Consider the following 19,587-nt stretch of genomic DNA (forward strand, 5'->3'; position numbering starts at 1 on the left):
CACCAGACCCTCTCTGTCACCCTGTGTCACAGGCCAGAAAGGAGGGGCGGGGGGCAGCATGAACAAGGGTTGTGGGCATGGACACGGCGTGGGGTCACCCAGCCGTGAAGGCCCTGCCGTGGCCAGCCAGGGGCTTCACTTTTACCCTGGGTGGGAACATGAGCCTGTCCCCTGCTGACGCGGGAGATGGCCGAGAGGACCCAGCGCCCAGAGAGAGGCGGGAGCCAGGCAGCACCCCAGGAGAGGGAGCCCGCGGCGCACAGGGCGGCACGACGGGACAGCGAGTGTGGCCACAGCCGCGCGGATGACCAGGCGCTGTGGCACCCGCGCAGGATCTGCCGGGGCACGCAGGGGGCAGCGGGTGGACAGGCCGCGGACTGGCCACCTGCGGAGGTGCCCGCTGAGGGGGAGGGGTGTGTCTGCGCGTGCGAGCACGGCCCCGGGGCCACAGGAACGCCTCTGTCCACCTTGGGGCTGCCCGCTCCACCTGACGCCCCAGCCGGAGACCTCAGATCTGCTAACACGGGGGGACGTGCCGTAGGGAGTTCAGTGTTTGAACACTTCACACGCTCTCTTCTAAACAGAAAGCTCAAAGTATTAGCAACATTTAATATTCACATCGGAAAAGATTTTACAGTTTTATCATGTGAAAGTTTTCTCCTACGGTTTTAATTTTGGAACCACAGGGAAAGAGAACGTCTAATGACTTCGGAGATGGTGACAGAAGCCACCACGTGTCTCCAGGAGCACCGCCTAGGGTCTAAAACAGACATAAACACTGCCGTCTTGTCGAATGCCACGCGACGAGCTGCCTACGTCCTCCCCGTGAAGGACGCACCCGACGCAGGAGAAGCAACACGTGGTCATACCACGTGCGCAGCGACCCCGAGGGCAGACTCACTGTACCTCCTCGTTTGACAGCTGGGCTGCAGATTCCTCCTGCGCTAACGTGCACGCCACTGGCGCCTTCACCTCCTCCTCGACCTCTGCTTTTTTATGGTCCTTCCTCTTGTTCAATCTCTGTTGTTCATCTTCCTCCTGAAAGTCACAGAAAATGCATACGTGCGTTACCCAGGCGGTCCACACCTAACGATCCATACGGTTCTTTAGCCACTCAAAACAAACAAAGAGCAAAGCCTTACGAGGAAACTGGACACTGAAGCCTGTTTTGGGATCGCATCTAAGGGCATCTGGTCAGAACAAGGTGTTGCAATACTAGGGGCACAAAGAAGGAAAGCCCGTCACGAAGACAAACCAGGACACAGGTTCCAAGAAGAGTGTGCACGTGAAAGAAACACGAAACAAACCGCCCCCTCTTCTTCAAGAGAGAAAACGTACATGAACAATTCTCCGGGTGATGAGAGAGACCGCGAGGGCAGGACGCAGCCAGCAGAAACACGTGCAAATTTACGCGGAACACACAGGAAGGCTTGAAGCTGATGTGACAGTGCGCTCGACAAACATGAACAGGCTACCTCAGTGCCCCAAACGGCCTCATGGGAGGGGCAATCACAACACAGACAAGGACGGATGAGGTTCTGCGGCACAAAAGGACAATCTCATCGGGAGGAGCTAGAACCGGGCCCAGAAGCAGGTCAGCCGGGTCTGGAAGCGGCAGTGACAAGAGCCTGCCGACCGCGTGAGAGCGGTAAGCAAGGGTCCCGGGAAGGCAGGCGGACGGGGCAGTGTCGAACACTCTCCGGGGCCGAGAAGACACAGCTCGGGAAATGAGAGGCGAAGACCGGGGCAGGGAGGTAGAGATCTGCCATCAGCCCCCACCTCATCCGGAGAGTTCTGTGTTCTGATACCCATACCGCACCCAGCTTTACATGTAAAACCTTAGCATGACGCTGACATGTGGAAAACCCTCCGTAAATGTTAGTTAAAGGCCTTAAGTGACTTGGACGGTCTTAACGGACAGCAGGAGGGCATGGTTAGACCTGTACTTTAGAATCTAAATCCTCAGGGTGGCTGTGTCTGCACAAAAGAAGGATGAGTCAGAATTAAAAGAAAAGACATTTTATGGGGCGCCTGGGTGGCTCAGTCGGTTGAGCGTCCGACTTCAGCTCAGGTCATGATCTCCCAGTCTGTGAGTTCGAGCCCCGCGTCGGGCTCTGTGCTGACGGCTCAGAGCCTGGAGCCTGCTTCGGATTCTGTGTCTCCCTCTCTCTCTGCCCCTTCCCCGCTCATGCTCTGTCTCTCTCTGTCTCAAAAATAAATAAAAAACATTAAGAAAAAAAAATAATTTAAAAGAAAAGACATTTTAAGGACGGAACATCTAAAAACCAAAACCCAACCCAAGTCACACAAGGTCACTTGAAAGCGGCTCACGGTTCCTAGAAAGCTTCCACGCAGTTTCCCCGGGGAGGTATTTGCACCCACGCACAACGCACTACGGGGCACCAGCTGCACTGCTACCAGAAATGGAAAAGAAACAAAGACGACGGGACCCGCGTGGAGAGAGCAGGGAGGGGGGTGGCACGGCGCTTAGCGAGGCCGACGGCTGCCTGCGGGAGCAGGTGCCCCGCCACGTGGTGAGGAGAGGAGGCCGTGGACTGCCTCTGCTACAGGCCTGCGCGACACGAGCCAACCCCAAGACGCCCTAAAACACGGCAGCGCCCGGGAGGCGGCCTCCCAGGCGATGGCTGCGGATGACACGTAGTCGCCCCCGAAGGGAGGTGACCGGCAGACTTTATCGCTTTGCCTTTGCCACAAATTTCTTTGGCAGGAAATGTATCTGTGTACTGCTCGTGTCGGCTCAACAGGTTTTAAAGGTAAGGAGAAAAGAGGGTCTCGGGCGCGCGGCCCGCCAGGCTCCGGCCTTTTCAGGCCGGTCTGCCCCTCCCTCCCCACGCGGTCCCTTCCGGTGCGGCCGCCAGGGCCATGTCAGAGAGACGCAGCCCGGACAAACCTAGTCCGGGAGCCCTGGGAGCCCCGGACAGAGCCGCGCAGAAGGCTCTTCTCAGAAGTGCGCACCGTTCCGAAGACGGTGGTGGCGACGTGGGCTCTGTGCCCCAGACGCGGCCATTTCCAAAGCCGCGGACCCACGCCCCTCCGCCCGCCGGAGCTGCTCCGACGCCGCGGTCGTGGGGCGGGGGGCGGGGGTGCCGCTCACCTGGTCTCTCCTCCGCAGCGCCTCCACCCGCCGGAGCTGCTCCGACGTGAGCACGACCTCCATGCGCTGCATGTCCCTCATCAGCAGGCGCTGGGACTCCAGAAACTGGTCGTTGGCTCTCTGCCACGTGTGCTTCAACTGGTTGTGTTCCTGTCGCTCTTGTTCCAGGAGCCGGCACACTGTCGGGGACCCCCAACCAAGACACCGAACTTGAACGGCAGACCATGCCCGCGGCACGGGGCCGCCAGACCGGGTCTGGCCGCTGGCCTGTCCCGCCGGGGTCGGGATGAGGACCCAGGGCTGACCGGCCGTGGGACACACGGCAGCTGTCCCGCCTCTCCCAGAGCAGACCCTCCCCGAGCCCCCCGTAATGGCGGCGTGGACGAGGGGCCCCCGTGCTCAGGAAGCGCTAGAAACCCTGGTTAAACGAATCTTTGAAGGTTCCTTCCCTGCAGGACCTGGAGCTCGGCCTCTCCAGCGTGTTCTCTCAGAGGAGCTCCCAAGTTCACGTGACCAGACGTCCCTTCCCACACCACTCACCGCACATGCGTGCTCGGGAACGCGCCGTGGGAACGGCTGCTCCGGAAGCCGAAGGCACCGTAACCACTCCCCAGCGTCCTTACACACTCGCTGATACACCTGTCACCCAGAGACCCGCCCTGAGCCCGGGCCGGCCCTGACCGCCCAGGGTCAGTCACGGGTCCCGTGTAATGGCTGGTCCTGCCAGTACTCGGCGCTCGGCCGTCTTGCACCGACGAACGAGCGGGTGGCGTCGCCGTCACTCAAGCCACAAACCCGAGAGAACACTCGTACCGCTTTCTCGTCTCGCCCCAACACAGCCCTCTGTGACTGTGCCAGGTGACGGCCAGCCTCCGCCACCCGCCTCGGACCAGCCCTCACGGCTCAACCGGTACGCTTCCCGGCCTGCCCTCCGGACTGCTGGCAAACTGAACTTTCTGAACCGCACAACTTAAGTTACCACTCACAGTTTAAAGCCCAACAGAGAGGCCAAGCACGAGGCCCCATACTGTCCAATGCCACTCAGACAGAAGTCCAGGACAGGCAAATCTGTAGGCACAGAGAGCAGACTGGCGGCTGCCAGGAGCTGGGGCGGAGGAGGACATGGCGAGCGACCGGGAACGAGCACGGAATTCCCTTCCGAAGTGGTGAGAATGTCGTGGAATTAGCGGTAACGGCTCACACCACACCTTTGTGAGAACAGACTTTAAAAGAGCCAACACCATGGCATGTGAATTAGGTCTCCATAAAGCTGTCATTTAAGAAAAACATTTGAAAGAAGCTCGTTCCTGCCCACAGGCCAGAATCCGAGTCCCTGGGCAGAAGGCGTCCACGACCCAGGTCACGTCAGCACGTCAGCCTCTCCCATCACGTCTTGCCCTGCTGCCCTCACGTCCTAACTTGGCCGGATCTCCTCCTTCGCCTTGTCACACCACGCGCAAGTGGCCTGGGACATCAAGTCCATGTCTGGCCACCTGACAAACACCCACCTCTCTTTCAAAGCCCCGCTTTACAACTTCTCTTAAGAAGCTCACCAGTGGCACTGCCGTCTCCAAGCCGAGCACCCGTGACCGGCCACAGCGGTAACTCGGTGGCATGGCTACTGTCCCCAAGTCAGGCTGCAGGTTACACGGCCGCTTGACTGTTACCGGCCTTCCTTTCACTGACCTACGATTTTTGGTGTGAGTGTTCCAGAATGGAAATGGTCCCCTTACTCGTTTTAATGAGACTTCTCAGATCCTTTTCCAGATGTGTCAAGGGGATTAAGGGCCGGGCACACCGTTTAAATGGAAATCCCTACTTCTTTTGGACATTTTCAGAGTTTGCATGTCTTTTCGACGGCAGCAGCACATATGAAACATGCTTCCAGAAAGCCAGAGACTCACTCAAGCTTTGGGTCATATTCATAACATTTTGTGAGATAATTCCGTAGGCCTTTATAATTTCAGCTTTCCACTCCCGGGGGAAAGAACAGACTCATTCACAAACCTAAATTACTGGTGGGAGAGCTGTATTTCCCAAGGCACTTGATACACTTAAAAGTGCCCACTGGGGGACTCTGACCCCACAGTCCTACCCTTGCCCGTTAAAATATGTTGCTAGTATCGCCCTCAACGTGGACGAGATTTCAGGGGGTCCATGCATTTAGGTGAGGAAAAAAGCTGGATCTTCATTTTCACTAACTCCTAACTGAAATGTATCATTTCCTTTAATTATAAAATGTGGGCAAGCAACCACGGTAAGTATGACAATACTCATGACGGTCACCGGCACGAGCCGCGGATGTGACATCTCTGTACAGCAGCTGCAGATCTTAAAAGATCACGGAGCTCAGCACTTCAAAATTACAGTAGTTACTTTTTATTTAGTGCCTTAATAAAATAGCACCCTTGTTCCTGTATCTTAAGTCTGCAGTCATTTATATTTTGATCACCATTTTATAGTAAGTCGTTTCTTCTGTATTTGCTATTTTAGGGACTAAAAACACGATCCTAAGAGGGTCTCACGAGACCGCCAAGAGAAGTTTGTGACACAACAAAGGTTAAGAACCCCAGCAATTAAGACTCGCTAGCAGAATTAAAGACAAAAGTGGATCTTTATTTTAATGGGGAAAAGATAAGCCTTCTCCCCCAGGCCGGGGAAAAGAGAGTCAATTTCCGCAGAGCCCTGCTACCGGCCTCGTGAAATCAAAACCACTCCTCACAAACGGAGATGCTGCCCTCCGGCCCCACTTTCCCTTTTGTAGAACTACCCCCATCAAGTTGGGTCTGGGGGCAAAAGCAGTTTAAGCAGAAATTCCCGGCCCTCCTGTCTCTCTGCCCACACCTCGCGCCTCGTGAAGCTGTTCCGTTACAGCCGCGAGTCTTTAGGCCTCACGGCTCCCAGGACAACACTCCAACCGACTGCAAGGCTTACGGTGAATCACTCATGTGCAGCCTCTCGGATTTGTTCTGGTTTTCTCAGAGACCGAGACTAAAACTACAGAGGATACGTATTTACCTTCGTGCAATTCCTTCCGAAGTTTCTCGGCATCTTCCTGTAGGACAGACTTCTGAGTGTTCAGGACGGCTACGTACATCTCCAGATCAGTCCTGCAGGATTTCTCAGCTTCCAGATAGTGATTCAGCTCCTTAACCTGAAACAGAACGCGATGCTGTTAAAGTAAAACCTACAAGGGGCGCCTGGGTGGCGCAGTCGGTTAAGCGTCCGACTTCAGCCAGGTCACGATCTCGCGGTCCGTGAGTTCGAGCCCCGCGTCGGGCTCTGGGCCGATGGCTCGGAGCCTGGAGCCTGTTTCCGATTCTGTGTCTCCCTCTCTCTCTGCCCCTCCCCCGTTCATGCTCTGTCTCTCTCTGTCCCAAAAATAAATAAAAGACGTTGAAAAAAAAAAAAAAAAAGTAAAACCTACAATAGTTTCTACCTGAGACCTATCGGCGATGTATATGTACGTATATCTGAACGTGCCTTGAAAATAACTTGAGTTTGTATTTACCGAAATTGAAAAAGTTAAACAATTTTTAATTAGAGCGCACACACACACACACACAGTCTTCTTCGTAACTGTATCCCCAGAGTGACACCGTGTGGGAGGGACACTCCTGTGCCTCGCCTTCCAAAAAGGCAGCTCCAGGGTGTACTCCCAGAGCGACACGTACATGCGCTCATTTTGCCACTCTCAGTCACACGGAGTTGTCGCGGGTCCTTTTCAAAACAGCAGTTAATTTCTAAAGATAAAAATAGTACCACACTCTTGTAAATTTGCTCTTCTTTGATTTCTGGTGAGGTGATCCCAAATGCCTTAAACTTATAAAAAGGACACATTGCGAACAGGCACATACATTGGAAGGAAAAAAGAGGAAGTCATAATGGAAAAAATAGTCTCATGCTGTAATAAACACAAACCTGGAGGCAAGTGTGGGGTATGTTTTAAAGTCACATCTTTTAAAGTTTACTTATTTGAGAGAGTGAGAGAGAGCACGAGTCAGGGAGGGGCAGAGAGAGGGAGACGGAGACAGAGAACCCAGGCAGGCTCTGCGCCGTCAGCACAGAGCCCAACGTGGGGCTCGAACTCACGAAACTGTGAGATCATGTCCTGAGCTGAAATCAACAGTCAGGATGCTTAACCAACTGGGACACCCGGGTGCCCCTAAGATCACATCTTTTAAAACGGGTCTTATTCCTGCTTAACAATTAACTGTAATACTCAAATATCACCAAGACAGTCTAATGCGTGAAACAGTTATGACCAAAGTGAAATGCAGTCTTGCCCCAGAGAGTGATCACAGAATCACTCGTACTGTCTTACAAACCGCCCATCCTAAGTTCTGGCTACTCGTGTCAGCTTTTTCCGTGGTTACGTCCAACTTCACTTTCAAGGCCACTTCCAAGCTTCTCTTCTTCCTACTTCTTCAAACTTGAAAATGCCGGCGGTCAAGTCTGCAGTGAACCTGACCACACGTTAGTACTGGTCACAGGCTAAAATGATTGTTGAAGCAGCCACCTGACGCTTCCCTGGATGTGGTCAGACGACCGAAGACATGAAGCAGGTGTGACAAAGCACTGACTGCTGGGAGGCGTGTCCCTGTCACTGGAGAGGGCGGGACTCCAGCTGGTGATAAGGAGAGTTGGTGTGCAGACACACAGCGGTGGTACGCAATCACTAATTCGACCTGCTGCTACTTCTTAGCGCGAATGCCTGACTCGATTTGTGATGAATGAATCTCTAACCTCTGAAAGCTACCAAGCAGAACCCTGGGAAAGTGGTGCCACAGTACGCGAATGCCCTTGAATTCCATTTGCCCTAACACATAACAAAGCCAAAAAACACACGGACACCCACAAAAATCTAGGTGAGAGCTGGAGGGTGGGGTCAGGAAAGCTACCTCTAGGGACACCTACGGTACCAGCATCGACGTGTGACAGAGGGAAGGGAAGCGATGACGACCCCAAGGACCCCGTATTTGTCACCTGGGGCTCCAACCGGACAATGGCAGCCGAAACTGCAAGAGTTTCTCGCACGTTCCAGGGGTGTGTAAACATGACCAATTTGTGTGGTGGACTTACAGCCTGCTGAGGGTGGGACACAACTCCCCTGTCACGTTCACACCCGGGTCGCTGTCCCGTGTCCGGGCAAGTGTCTCCACCCTGCCTTCCTCCAAACCGTCCCGGGTACACTTCTGATCCCCCACTTCTCTGTGTGAATTCTGGGATCCACTTACCGTGTTGCTTATTAAACCCTATTGGAATCTGGGTGGAATTCTGAGTTTATAGATGAATTTGGGGATATACTACCTGCCTTATAATACATTATCTTTTCATTCCGGAACACACGTATTCAGACCTTCATTATAATGTATTCTGTAAAGATCTTACCCGTTTTTGTTTAGATGTATTCTCGGGTAACACACAGTGAGGCTTTTTTGGTGCTTTTGTTTTGTTTTGTTTTGCTTTTGCTACCGTGAATGGGATCTTCCCCCCATTGGGCGGATTACTGGAGGACACAAACACTATCACGTCTGTCTGTTGCTCTTGTTGGGACAACGTTCTTGAACTGTGGTCAGGTCTGACAATGTGTCTGTACGTCGTCCTGGTTTTCTACATAAACCACCAAGTCAATTTTGTTGTTTTCATTCAGTTAAGCCCATCTCTCCGTCTCGTCTTGCTGTGTCATCCAGGGCCACAAACACAATCCACACAGAATCACGGACTACGGGTCTGCTCACGTGGTTCCTGTCATGAATGGTAAGGCTGCTGAACACTCCTCATTAATCATAATGTTTGCTGATGGTTTGATAAACAGTTCTTATCAAGTTACTGGATGTTTAAATTTATCAGATGCCTTTCTGAAGCCAAGAACACACTGCCCTTCTCCTACAATCTTCTCATGTGGTGCATAACAATAGTGGGATTTCTGATGATACACCCTCCCTAAATTCCTGGGAATATATCCTATTTGGTTAAGATGTTTTTCTTTTTTTTTTTACACTGTTGAGAATTTTTGTTTCTACGTTAAGTGAGATAGATCTAGAATGCCTTTCCTTCCTACCACTTTTCTGTGTGCTTGTAATGAAATCATGCAGGTCTCACAAAATCAGCAGGAGAGCTTTCCTCCTGTTCTCTAACACACTCTGTAAAATATAAGGATCATCTCTTTCCAGGTTTGGAAAAACTTGCCTGCAAAACCCGAACGTCTTTCAGAGAGGAAACAGGAGAAAGGAAGATTTGACTCTAAATCTGACTATAAATTCACTTTCTTTAACAGTTACTACTTTCGGGGCGCCTGGGTGGCTCAGCTGGTTAACCGTCTGACTCGGTTTCAGCTCTGGTCATGATCTCACAGTTCGTTGAGTTCGGGCCACACGCCAGGCTCTGTGCTGCCAGCACAGACCCTGCATGGGATTCTCCCTCCCTCCCTCCCTCCCTCCCTCCCTCCTCCCACCCTCTGCCTCTCCCCCACTCTCTTGCTCTCAAAATAAACTTAAAAAAAAAAAAAAAAAAGTTTTCATTTAACCAAATTTCCTTCATTTCCTATTTGTTGGTATGACACTGTTATGAGTATGTTTTGTTTTCAAGTCTCTACTGATTTGTGGTTATGTCCCCATTCTGATTTCTAATGTTTTTTTTTCTTGATGAGTCCTATTGGAGGTCTGTCTTACCAGCTTTCCCATTTTTCCCATTATGCTGACATTCTCAAGTTCTCTTCTGCTTTTCTGTTTCACTCATTTCTGCTCTTACGAATATTATAGATTTCCTAGTGTTCACATTGTACTATTGTTGGTTTTTTAGATTCTTGAGTAACATATTCAAATCACTCTAAATATCTTAGAATTCCTTTTTCCATGATTTTTTCCCATTTCCAGAGATTTTATTTTAGCTGCCGTTTTACTCTAAATACTCTAAATTACTCTAAATAATTTAATTACAGAGATTTGAGTCTGCATAACAATCCTTCAAAACGTGTTGACGCTTCCTTTGTGTCATTATGAGAAATATCATGTACCTGAAACTAACAATACTTTGTCTCACACACTGTCCTAAGTGTTCTATAGAATCCTATTAATAGCCTTACAAGGCACGCAGTAGAGGTATCTCCATTTTATAGTTGAGAAAACAAAACAGTAAGCTTAATTTCCCAAAGGTTCCCCCTGCTACTAAATGCTGAGCTCCTAACTCCTACACTCTACGACTACAGGAGATACAGTCCCCCTTTCCTGGCTACAGAATTCTGTGTGTCTGTTACATCTAAATTATTAATCTGGTTATTCAAAGCCCCCATATCCCTACTAATATTTTTTTCTGCCCACCTGATCACTTGCTATAAATCAGTTCCAAGCTCCTACTATAACTGTGAAAGTTAGTTTCCCCTTAATTGTCCCTTGTAATTCACATATTTCAAGGTGTGTAAGAAACATTCAATCACGACTGTCCTATCCTACTGATGGATTACTAGATGGGGTCTCTCTATTCTTTTTTCTATTACATCCTAAATGTTTCATATCACAGCTGCTATATCAACTTTCCTTTGGTTAGAATTTATATGACATACCTTTAAATATCCCATTATTTTCAGTCTTATAATTTTATTTTAGGTGCATCTATTATAATCAATATAAATTTACGTTTTTAAAAATCCCATCTCTTTCAGTAGGTGATTATCAGTTCACATTTATTAGGGTCACGGACACATTCCCCTTTCCACACTCCTATGCTGTGCTTTTGTTTACTGCCTTTTTAAAATTATTTTCTTTCTTTCCTACTTTCAATTAATTGTTAAAATGATCGACATTCCCTCTGCTGTGACTTCATAGCCAGCAAACCCAGCCACGCTTCTAACCACATCATCTCTCAGACATCAATTCTGGGGCCAGCTTCAGGGAATGAAGTCAGCTTGGACCCATTCATTTTCCTCAACAAGAAAACGGATGAGATCAGGTCTCATTCTGACAAGAAAATGAACACTACTTTGTACCAAAGCAAAACAAAACGGAGCACCACTATGGTGATTATTTAAACCATCCATACAAAATCATCTCCAAACTTTTTCTTTTTTTTTTTCTTTTCTTTTTTCTTTTTTCTTTTTTTTTTTTGTATTTTAAAGAAACCAAGATTCTTCAGATTCACAGTCTGAATGCCAGGGTGTGCCCCTCCATGACTAGCTGTGCTCATGGCATCAGGTCAGGGCATTGGGTGCAAGAACGGGCTACAACATCTCACAACCTTTGAGGCCTCCAGCTCTTTAACCTTGTCTTCAGCCTCCGTCAGCTTCTCTTTCAGAGCCGCAATCTCCTTCTCCATGGGCATCACAACAGATCGAAGTTTCTCAGCATCCTCTTGGGCCTACGGTTAAAAAGAATTAAATGCTACAACTTACTGGCTCGTTGCTTTTCTGAGAAACTCTGACTCACACATCGTTAGACTGAACACAAGTAAGCCCACCGGGCGCCGTACGAGTGCTCGTTGAACTGAACCACGTGTGCTTTCCGGTGCCGTAGGACCGTGAAGGCCAAGCCATCATCCCAATTTTCCCAGTGTTCCACTTAGAAATGGGAGTGGGTAGGAAAACAGATTCACTATGACACTCCTGACTTTTTAAATCAATTCATTAAATTCGAAAATACCCTATATATAAAAGGAAATACACATAACACTTTAAGTTTTACAACTCCAGTGACTAAATTCAGGACATGATACTTTCTTTGGAAATGGGTGGATGAAAGTACTGATTAGTTCATAAACATAAAAAAACAGCACATACTTTCTAAAATGTTACAAAATTATGTTGCTATTAAAAAGCTTTCACCTTAGTTATTTCATTTAAAAACACATTTTTTTGGTGGGGGCGCCTGGGTGGCTCAGTCGGTTGAGCGTCCGACTTCAGCTCAGGTCATGATCTCACGGTTCGTGGGTTTGAGCCCCGTGTCGGGCTCTGTGCCGACAGCTCAGAGCCCGGAGCTTGTTTCCGATTCTGTGTCTCCCTCTCTCTGACCCTCCCCCGTTCACGGTCTGTCTCTCTCTGTCTCAAAAATAAATAAACGTTAAAAAAAATTTTTTTAATAAACATTTTTTTTTAACATATATTCATTTTTTGAGAGACAGAGCATGAGTGGGGGAGGGGCAGAGAGAGAGGGAGACACAGAATCAGAAGCAGGCTCCAGGCTCCAGGCTCCGAGCTGTCAGCACAGAGCCCGACACAGGGCTCAAACTCACCGGCTGTGAGATCATGACCTGAGCCGAAGTAGGATGTTTAACCTACTGAGCCACACAGGCGCCCCCATCTTAGTTATTTTAAAAGAGTAGTTTAAATATTATTTGACATTTGATACCTAAATGAAACAAACCCAAAGAAGGACTATCATATTGTTTTCTGTCCTTCATTCTCAAAAACATGGATTAAAAAAAAATAACATCCATAAATTAGTAAACTAGTGAGAAACTTTTATCATACATATATTGTACACGTCACATATATGTATATTGTGTATGTATGCGTGCATGTGCATGTAGGTGTTGTGTGTATACACGTGTGTATAGGTACGTGTGTTTGTGCATGCACACGTATGTGTGCATACGTGTGTGTAGTGTGTGCATATGCGTGGGTGTATGTGTACACCTGTGTGTATATATACACAAACAAAGGCAGACTAAAAAAGTTAGCTTTTTCCCTTCTAGTGAACATGAAATTTAACCTTATTCCCTAAACTTAAAGAGCTCAAATTGACCTCAATTGTTCATGATAGGGAAAATATCATTTATGCCCAAATATGAGTGGGGCTTTTCCCCAAGACACATCTCTCTCAGAAAAGAGGGATTCACTTTGTTTTCCAGTCCTTAAAAAGTCATTGAATCATTTATTTTATTTTTAACTAAGTACTGTTTGGAAAAGGCATGTGAGCTTAAATTATCTTCTGTCTAGGTTAACAGATCTGCTGTGCTGATAACAAACAGCAGGGGGAAAAGAAGGAGGGAAGAAGCAGAGAATTTAACATAGACTGAATTACTTAATGATGCAACGATGACCCCACAACTAAGTGTTGCATACCATTACAAACAAAACTTGTAAGATGATTTTTTTTTTTAAATGACAGAAAGGTCACTAAAAACACGGAAACTCTGGGGCGCCTGGGAGGCTCAGTCGGTTGAACATCTGACTCTTGAGTTCGGCTCAGGTCATGATCTCATGGTCATGGAATTGAGCCCTGCCTCGGGCTCCACACGGGCACGGACGGAGCCTGCTTAAGATTCTCTCTCTCCCCGTCTGCCCCTCCCCAACACGCACCTGCACACGCGCTCTCTCGAAAAAGAAAAATACAAAAACAAAAAACAAACGAAAAAAACAAGGAAAATGTATTAAGGAGTGCATCTGTCACGATGAGCACCGGGTGACATAGGGAAGAGCTGACTCTCCGTGCCTGACACCTGCAACTGACACCACACACACGCCAACTACACCGGAAGCAAAGTAAACACAAGTAGAACAACAAAAAGAAAGTGTCATCCGCACATAAAGATTTTATGGATTAAACGCTGATCCTATGACTTATTTCTCTCCTATCGCCTTACTGCCAAGGCCACACCTTCGGTGGCCTACTGAACAGACGCTGTAACAGCCAGCATCCTCGTGTGTCTCATCTTCCAGGGGAACAGTTCTGTAGCAATTACGGTATTTACATTTTCATTTTTGATACACAATGAGACAGGGGACTTACTTGCCTTCTATGAATTTCCTTAGGATTCTTTTTATGCCTGGGTGTTGCATTTTATTGTCACCTCATTAGATTTATTCTTTAAAACAACAACAAGGAAAATTTGGGCCAAGAGGAGCCTAAAGACACACGTGGCATCCTGCAACGTGGTGCCTGCGTGAGATCTTAAAAATAGCGAGCCAGGGCATCAGGTAAAAACTAATGAAATCTGAATACAATGAATGGACGTTAGCTCATCATACTCAATCCTGGTTTACTAGTCGTGACGATGTACCACACCAACATGAGATACTAGTAACTGGGAAAACTAGACGTCGACCACACGGGAACTCTGTACTATCTACACAATCTGACTCCGTAAATCAAACACTGTTCTAAAAAATAAACTTTAGTTTACTTTTTTTTTTTAACGTTTACTTATTTTGAGAGAGAACACACACATACATGCCCAAGCAGAAGAGGGGCAGAGAGGGAGGGAGAGAGAGAATCCCAAGCAGGCTCCACGCTGTCAGCACAGAGCCCGACAAGGGGCTCAATCCCATGAACCGTGAGATCATGACCTGAGCCAAAACCAAGAGTCGGACACTAAACTGACTGAGCCACCCAGGTGCGCCAAGTTTATTTTAAAAATAAAAATAAATTTTAAAAGCAACAGGAAGTGGCACGTTGTGAAAAAATCAGGAACAACTGGAAACAAGGATCTCCTGTTACGGCCTGGACCGGAATCCCCAACGACAGCATCGACCAGGAACTATCTCCAACAACCTGAGGGAGGTGACGGTGGACAACTCTGTTAGATGGCTAAGTGACTCTAGTGGTGAGCAAGATGTCGGATCCTCGTGAAGATGCTGAATTACAGTCTTCCCCTGGAATAAAATGGAGTGGAAGAAACGGTTCTTCGTGTTTAAAGCTTCTTTCTTGGGTATTGGGTTCTCAGATGATTTTTCGGTTATTATAAAAACTAAATCACCTTCTAAATACACAAAAACAGTCCTTGTACGGACCGAGGGTTGGGAACCAAAGATGATGATTAATACGAATGAAAGATAAAGTCAAAATCTAGTTGTAATTTTACATATAATGTGTGATTTAAAATAGAAGTATGTACACACATCAGTAGGCTACAAGTTTATATAATTAAACTGGCCAAAGAGCTCTCACTGTTTTCTTCATGAAAAAATACTGCACCTTCTCCACCGCCCCATGTTCAGGCATCTTGCTACGTTCCGGCATAATATGCGGTACATTTGTCTCACGGGAACCCAGGGATACTGAGAGAGACAGAAAATCAACATCTGTTCTGAAGGTCCGGCTTAGACACACTCACCTGGCGGCCACACTCCTTCGATAAATATTTGTGAGCCCCTGCGTGCTAGACACTACCGTGGGCACGCAGGACCCGCAAACAAACGAGGGTCCTGGCTCACGGAGCTCACGTTCTAGCAAGGAAGGGAAGGCATGATCAACAGGTGAACTCTGTGGGTGCTGTAGGAAAGGACAAAGCACCGCCGGATACGGCGATGGGCGCAGCGGTGGCGGGTGCAGGGGGGGAGGAGGGCAGGCTGTCGTGCTGAGTGGCGTGGTCAGGACAGGCCTCCTGCAGTGGAGACATTTGTTTCGGGATGTGAAGAAGGGGCAGGGAGGTCAGCCACGCACACGTCTGGGGTCAGGGAGTCAGGCTATCCCGCGCCACATTTACGTGTGTGTCCAAACAATCCCCCAAACAGAAACCAGGAAAGTCCGCCTACGGCCATTGCAATGCGGGTGGAGGCATCCTGCATTCGAATTCGAATACTCCTACAGGTGAAGACGTTCCTCATACCTTTTTCATTTCGTTTTCTAAATTCTCCTCCTCTTGACCTTCCGACAGCTTTCTCCTTAAATCCGCTATCTCCCTCTCCGCGGACTCCCGGTACTGTGCCCACTGGCTTCGCTCCTGCTCCAGCCGGAGGTGAAACTGGTGCTCGTAGTCGCGGACCGTCTCTACAAAATATCACCAAAGATCGCAGGTCTGAGCGCTCTGAGGAAGAATGTTCTGGCACACTGAAATTTTAAAAGGAGTTACATAAAGAGCGTATGCCTGGATTCTGGAAATCGTCGAATTCACTTTAAAAACAAAACAAAACTGGGGCGCCTGGGTGGCTCAGTCAGTGAAGCGTCTGACTTCAGCTCAGGTCACGATCTCGCGGTCCGTGAGTTCGAGCCCCACGTCAGGCTCTGTGCTGACGGCTCAGAGCCTGGAGTCTGTTTCAGATTCTGTGTCTCCCTCTATGACCCTCCCCCGTTCATGCCCTGTCTCTCTCTGTCTCAAAAATAAATAAACGTTTAAAAAAAAATTTTTTTTTAAATAAAAACAAAACAAAACCAACTAAACTCAAGCAAGATTTCTGGTTCTTGTTGCGTGCACAAGTGTCGTGAGGGCTGTGACTCATGCCTGCTCTTCACGATGGGCCTGTGCCGTTTGTTCCCTCGTGGACGAAGAAAGCTTAGGGAAGGCCACTCTGGCCGGTGAACATTCCACAACCAGAGCAGCAGGGCTGGCTCGGACCCGGGGGCCGACCTCAGCCAGACCGCTGCTCCCACACACGACGCTACGGCTCCTGAGACAAATGGGACTGTCACCCCCACCCAACTACTTGAATGTGAGACAGAAGGGATGCGCTTCTGGAATATTTTGCTGTAACTCAGATTCTAAATTGAGACAGATTCTATAAGGTCTTTGTTAAATTACCTTATCTTTAATATAATCTTAACACATCATGGGATAAACACGTATGTCTGTTAACTTCCACTGCTCCTTTGTCTTTTTGTATATGTTTTTTAATGTTTTTTTTTTTTTAATTTTTTTTTTCAACGTTTTTTATTTATTTTTGGGACAGAGAGAGACAGAGCATGAACAGGGGAGGGGCAGAGAGAGAGGGAGACACAGAATCGGAAACAGGCTCCAGGCTCCGAGCCATCAGCCCAGAGCCTGACGCGGGGCTCGAACTCACAGACCGCGAGATCGTGACCTGGCTGAAGTCGGACGCTTAACCGACTGCGCCACCCAGGCGCCCCTGATGTTTATTTTTTAAGAGAGAGAGAGAGAGAGACAAAGTGTGAGCAGGGGAGGTGCTGAGAGAGAGAGAGAGACAAAATCTGAAGCAGGCTCCAGGCTCCGAGCTGTCAGCACAGAGCCCGACGCGGGGCTCAAACTCACGGACTGCAAGTCGGACGCTTAACCGACTGACCCGCCAGGCGCCCCGCTTTCTTCCTTAACAACAGAACCCCAATTTCGTTTAGGAAGTCGGTGGTGCACTTCACAAACGAGATTTTCCAGTTGCCTTTGTAGCTGTGGGTAAGCACACGCCTCAGCAAATGTGAGGGGCTGAAGGAGGAGCAGCTCATGTTCAGCCAGGAGGACGATGGAGCTGACAACCATACGCTACGGACGGAGGAGGACCGAAGGAGCCCAGGACACCGGTGACCCCGTGGGGTCCCCACCCCTGGGCTGCTGCTTCCGTGCAAGAACCGGACTCCTATCTGGGGGCCAGTCCCCGGGTGACAGCCTCCACGCTGGCTGTCAGGGAGCACGGAGGGAAACAGGACCCGAGCGCAGACAAGAGGAGAGGCTCGTCCCTAGTTCACACCCACACTCGACAGTAACTGGACTGACTTCAGGAACGCGAAGATTCCGGGGCAATTTGCTTCGGGTCACTGTCACGTGAGAAACGCAGGCTGTGACCGAACACTAGTGTGGGCAGCAGACGGACGGGAGACGGCTACTCTTCCTTTGGTCCGAGGGCCACGGCCCACGAAGCCTCCAGAACCCGTGCCCCTCGGCCACAGAGACCGCGCGAAGAGGCCCAGCAAAACCCAGGCTCCCCCTGAAGACGTGGAACCGGCCGCACGGAGCGGGTGGGCGCGAATCCGCTGGGACCAGCGAGTGGAAGCAGGGCCCGGAGGCCTCCCGTGGGAGGTTCTCCAGCTCCGTGCACTTCCCGCACCCACACAGCTTCATCCCGCGTCAGGGGGAGCCGGCTCCTCCAGAACACCCAGAGGACAGAACCGTTCACAGCACCACTGGCGCCCGCGGGAACACGCGAGGCCACAAACACCACTCAGGATCCGGTCTGAGACGCTCCGAAAATGGTCCGTCACCGGCATCGGTGTCGCCGGGAAACGACAAAGCAGATGGAGGGCTCCCTCCTTACCTTTCATGACGGCCTGGAGCGAAGCCACCTCCTCCCTCCACTGTCTTTTCACCTCGTCGATGGCCTCCTGCTTGGTGTTCTCCGAGACCGTGGCGATGGCCTTGATGTTCTCCACCTCCGCCTGGGCTTCCCACAGCTGCGTCCGAAGCTGCCCCAGGTCATCCTGCGCGGCCTGCAGCACCGCATTCTGCCTCTTCAGGTCCTCTGCGGGGAGGGGAGAGGAGGGGAGGGGAGGGGAGGGGAGGCCTCCGGTTAGGGAAGGGGCCGCACCGGCACTCGGCAGGCTGACAGCCCAAGGAACAAATACAGCGTCCCCTTTATAATGTTAACAGTCTAACGAAGGAGGTAAACATTAAATTCAATGTTAGGTAACTTAGAAAACCAATTATTTTAATAAAGATAAGACTCAGGGTGTGCAGGGCATCACAAGTCCATTCCTTACTCATTATCCAAGCAGCCAGTGATGAAGGCCATAGTTTTAAAGCTAAATTTAGACTCTTTCACTCACTGGCTAATCAACTTATTTAACCTCTCTGGCCTCAGTTTCCACATCTACAAGACGGGGATAAAAACACCCATCTTAGAAGGTTGTCTTAGTGATAAACAATTCACTGAAAATGCTTGGGAGTACAACACTTGCACAAGGTGAACATTTGAGAAACGGTTAACACGGGAGAAAAGAAAGCCGGACCACACCGCAAGCTACAAGATCAAGATCAAGGATTTTTAGGGGCGCCTGGGTGGCGCAGTCGGTTAAGCGTCCGACTTCAGCCAGGTCACGATCTCGCGGTCCGTGAGTTCGAGCCCCGCGTCAGGCTCTGGGCTGATGGCTCGGAGCCTGGAGCCTGTTTCCGATTCTGTGTCTCCCTCTCACTCTGCCCCTCCCCCGTTCATGCTCTGTCTCTCTCTGTCCCAAAAATAAATAAAAAAAAAATGTTGAAAAAAAAAAAAAAGATCAAGGATTTTTAAAAGTCAGGATTGGGGCGCCTGGGTGGCTGAGTCGGTTAAGCGGCCGACTTCGGCTCAGGTCATGATCTCGCGGTCCGTGAGTTCGAGCCCCGCGTCGGGCTCTGTGCTGACAGCTCAGAGCCTGGAGCCCGCTTCCGATTCTGTCTCCCTCTCTCTCTGCCCCTCCCCCATTCATGCTCTGTCTCTCTCTGTCTCAAAAATAAATAAACGTTAAAAGTCAGGATTAATTTTCTCCTCATCCCTTTGCCACCTCCTCAATATCGAGCTGACACGGTGAGCCAACTACAGACGTAAGCCTATGTAAGCCCGGGGTTTGGCCGAATGGCCCTTCAGACAAGGCGACCACCCCACCCCCGCCAGCGTTCAGGGCCGTGTCTGCTCCCTACACACTTACCAACAGTCACTATCTTCCACTGTCCCTAATGTTGCCAACACCATGGGGACAAAAACGGTGACAGCTGTCATCTGTATTTCTCTACCAGTAGTGAGGCTGAGTATCTTTATTACATTGATTAATGTCTGTGTTTCTTCCCTGGTGATACCCTTTCCCTGTGCTCATGAACAGTCTTTCCTCTGATTGGGAACGGTA

General features: G+C 49.5%; 1 protein-coding gene and 1 long non-coding RNA gene across 4 annotated transcripts in view; both read right to left on the reverse strand.

Annotated features, from left to right (window-relative positions):
* RABEP1 (rabaptin, RAB GTPase binding effector protein 1) overlaps nt 1-19,587 on the reverse strand; it is a 105,461-nt gene that overhangs the window by 21,127 nt on the left and 64,747 nt on the right. For all 3 annotated transcript variants that reach the window (XM_058705345.1, XM_058705347.1, XM_058705346.1), the window contains 6 exons: nt 18,030-18,233; nt 15,659-15,819; nt 11,351-11,470; nt 6,134-6,269; nt 3,116-3,294; nt 907-1,038 (listed from right to left, as the gene is read on the reverse strand). In XM_058705345.1, coding sequence (XP_058561328.1) covers nt 907-1,038; nt 3,116-3,294; nt 6,134-6,269; nt 11,351-11,470; nt 15,659-15,819; nt 18,030-18,233 — 932 coding nt within the window. The remainder of the gene's footprint in view (nt 1-906; nt 1,039-3,115; nt 3,295-6,133; nt 6,270-11,350; nt 11,471-15,658; nt 15,820-18,029; nt 18,234-19,587) is intronic.
* Nucleotides 4,399-5,610, reverse strand: LOC131498275 (uncharacterized). The gene is made up of 2 exons (XR_009255360.1): nt 4,912-5,610; nt 4,399-4,873 (listed from the first exon to the last, which is right to left on the reverse strand). It is a non-coding gene; the product is annotated as an uncharacterized LOC131498275 (long non-coding RNA).

This window comes from Neofelis nebulosa, chromosome 16 (assembly GCF_028018385.1).
Source record: "Neofelis nebulosa isolate mNeoNeb1 chromosome 16, mNeoNeb1.pri, whole genome shotgun sequence".
In the NCBI taxonomy this organism is placed as follows: Eukaryota; Metazoa; Chordata; class Mammalia; order Carnivora; family Felidae; genus Neofelis; species Neofelis nebulosa.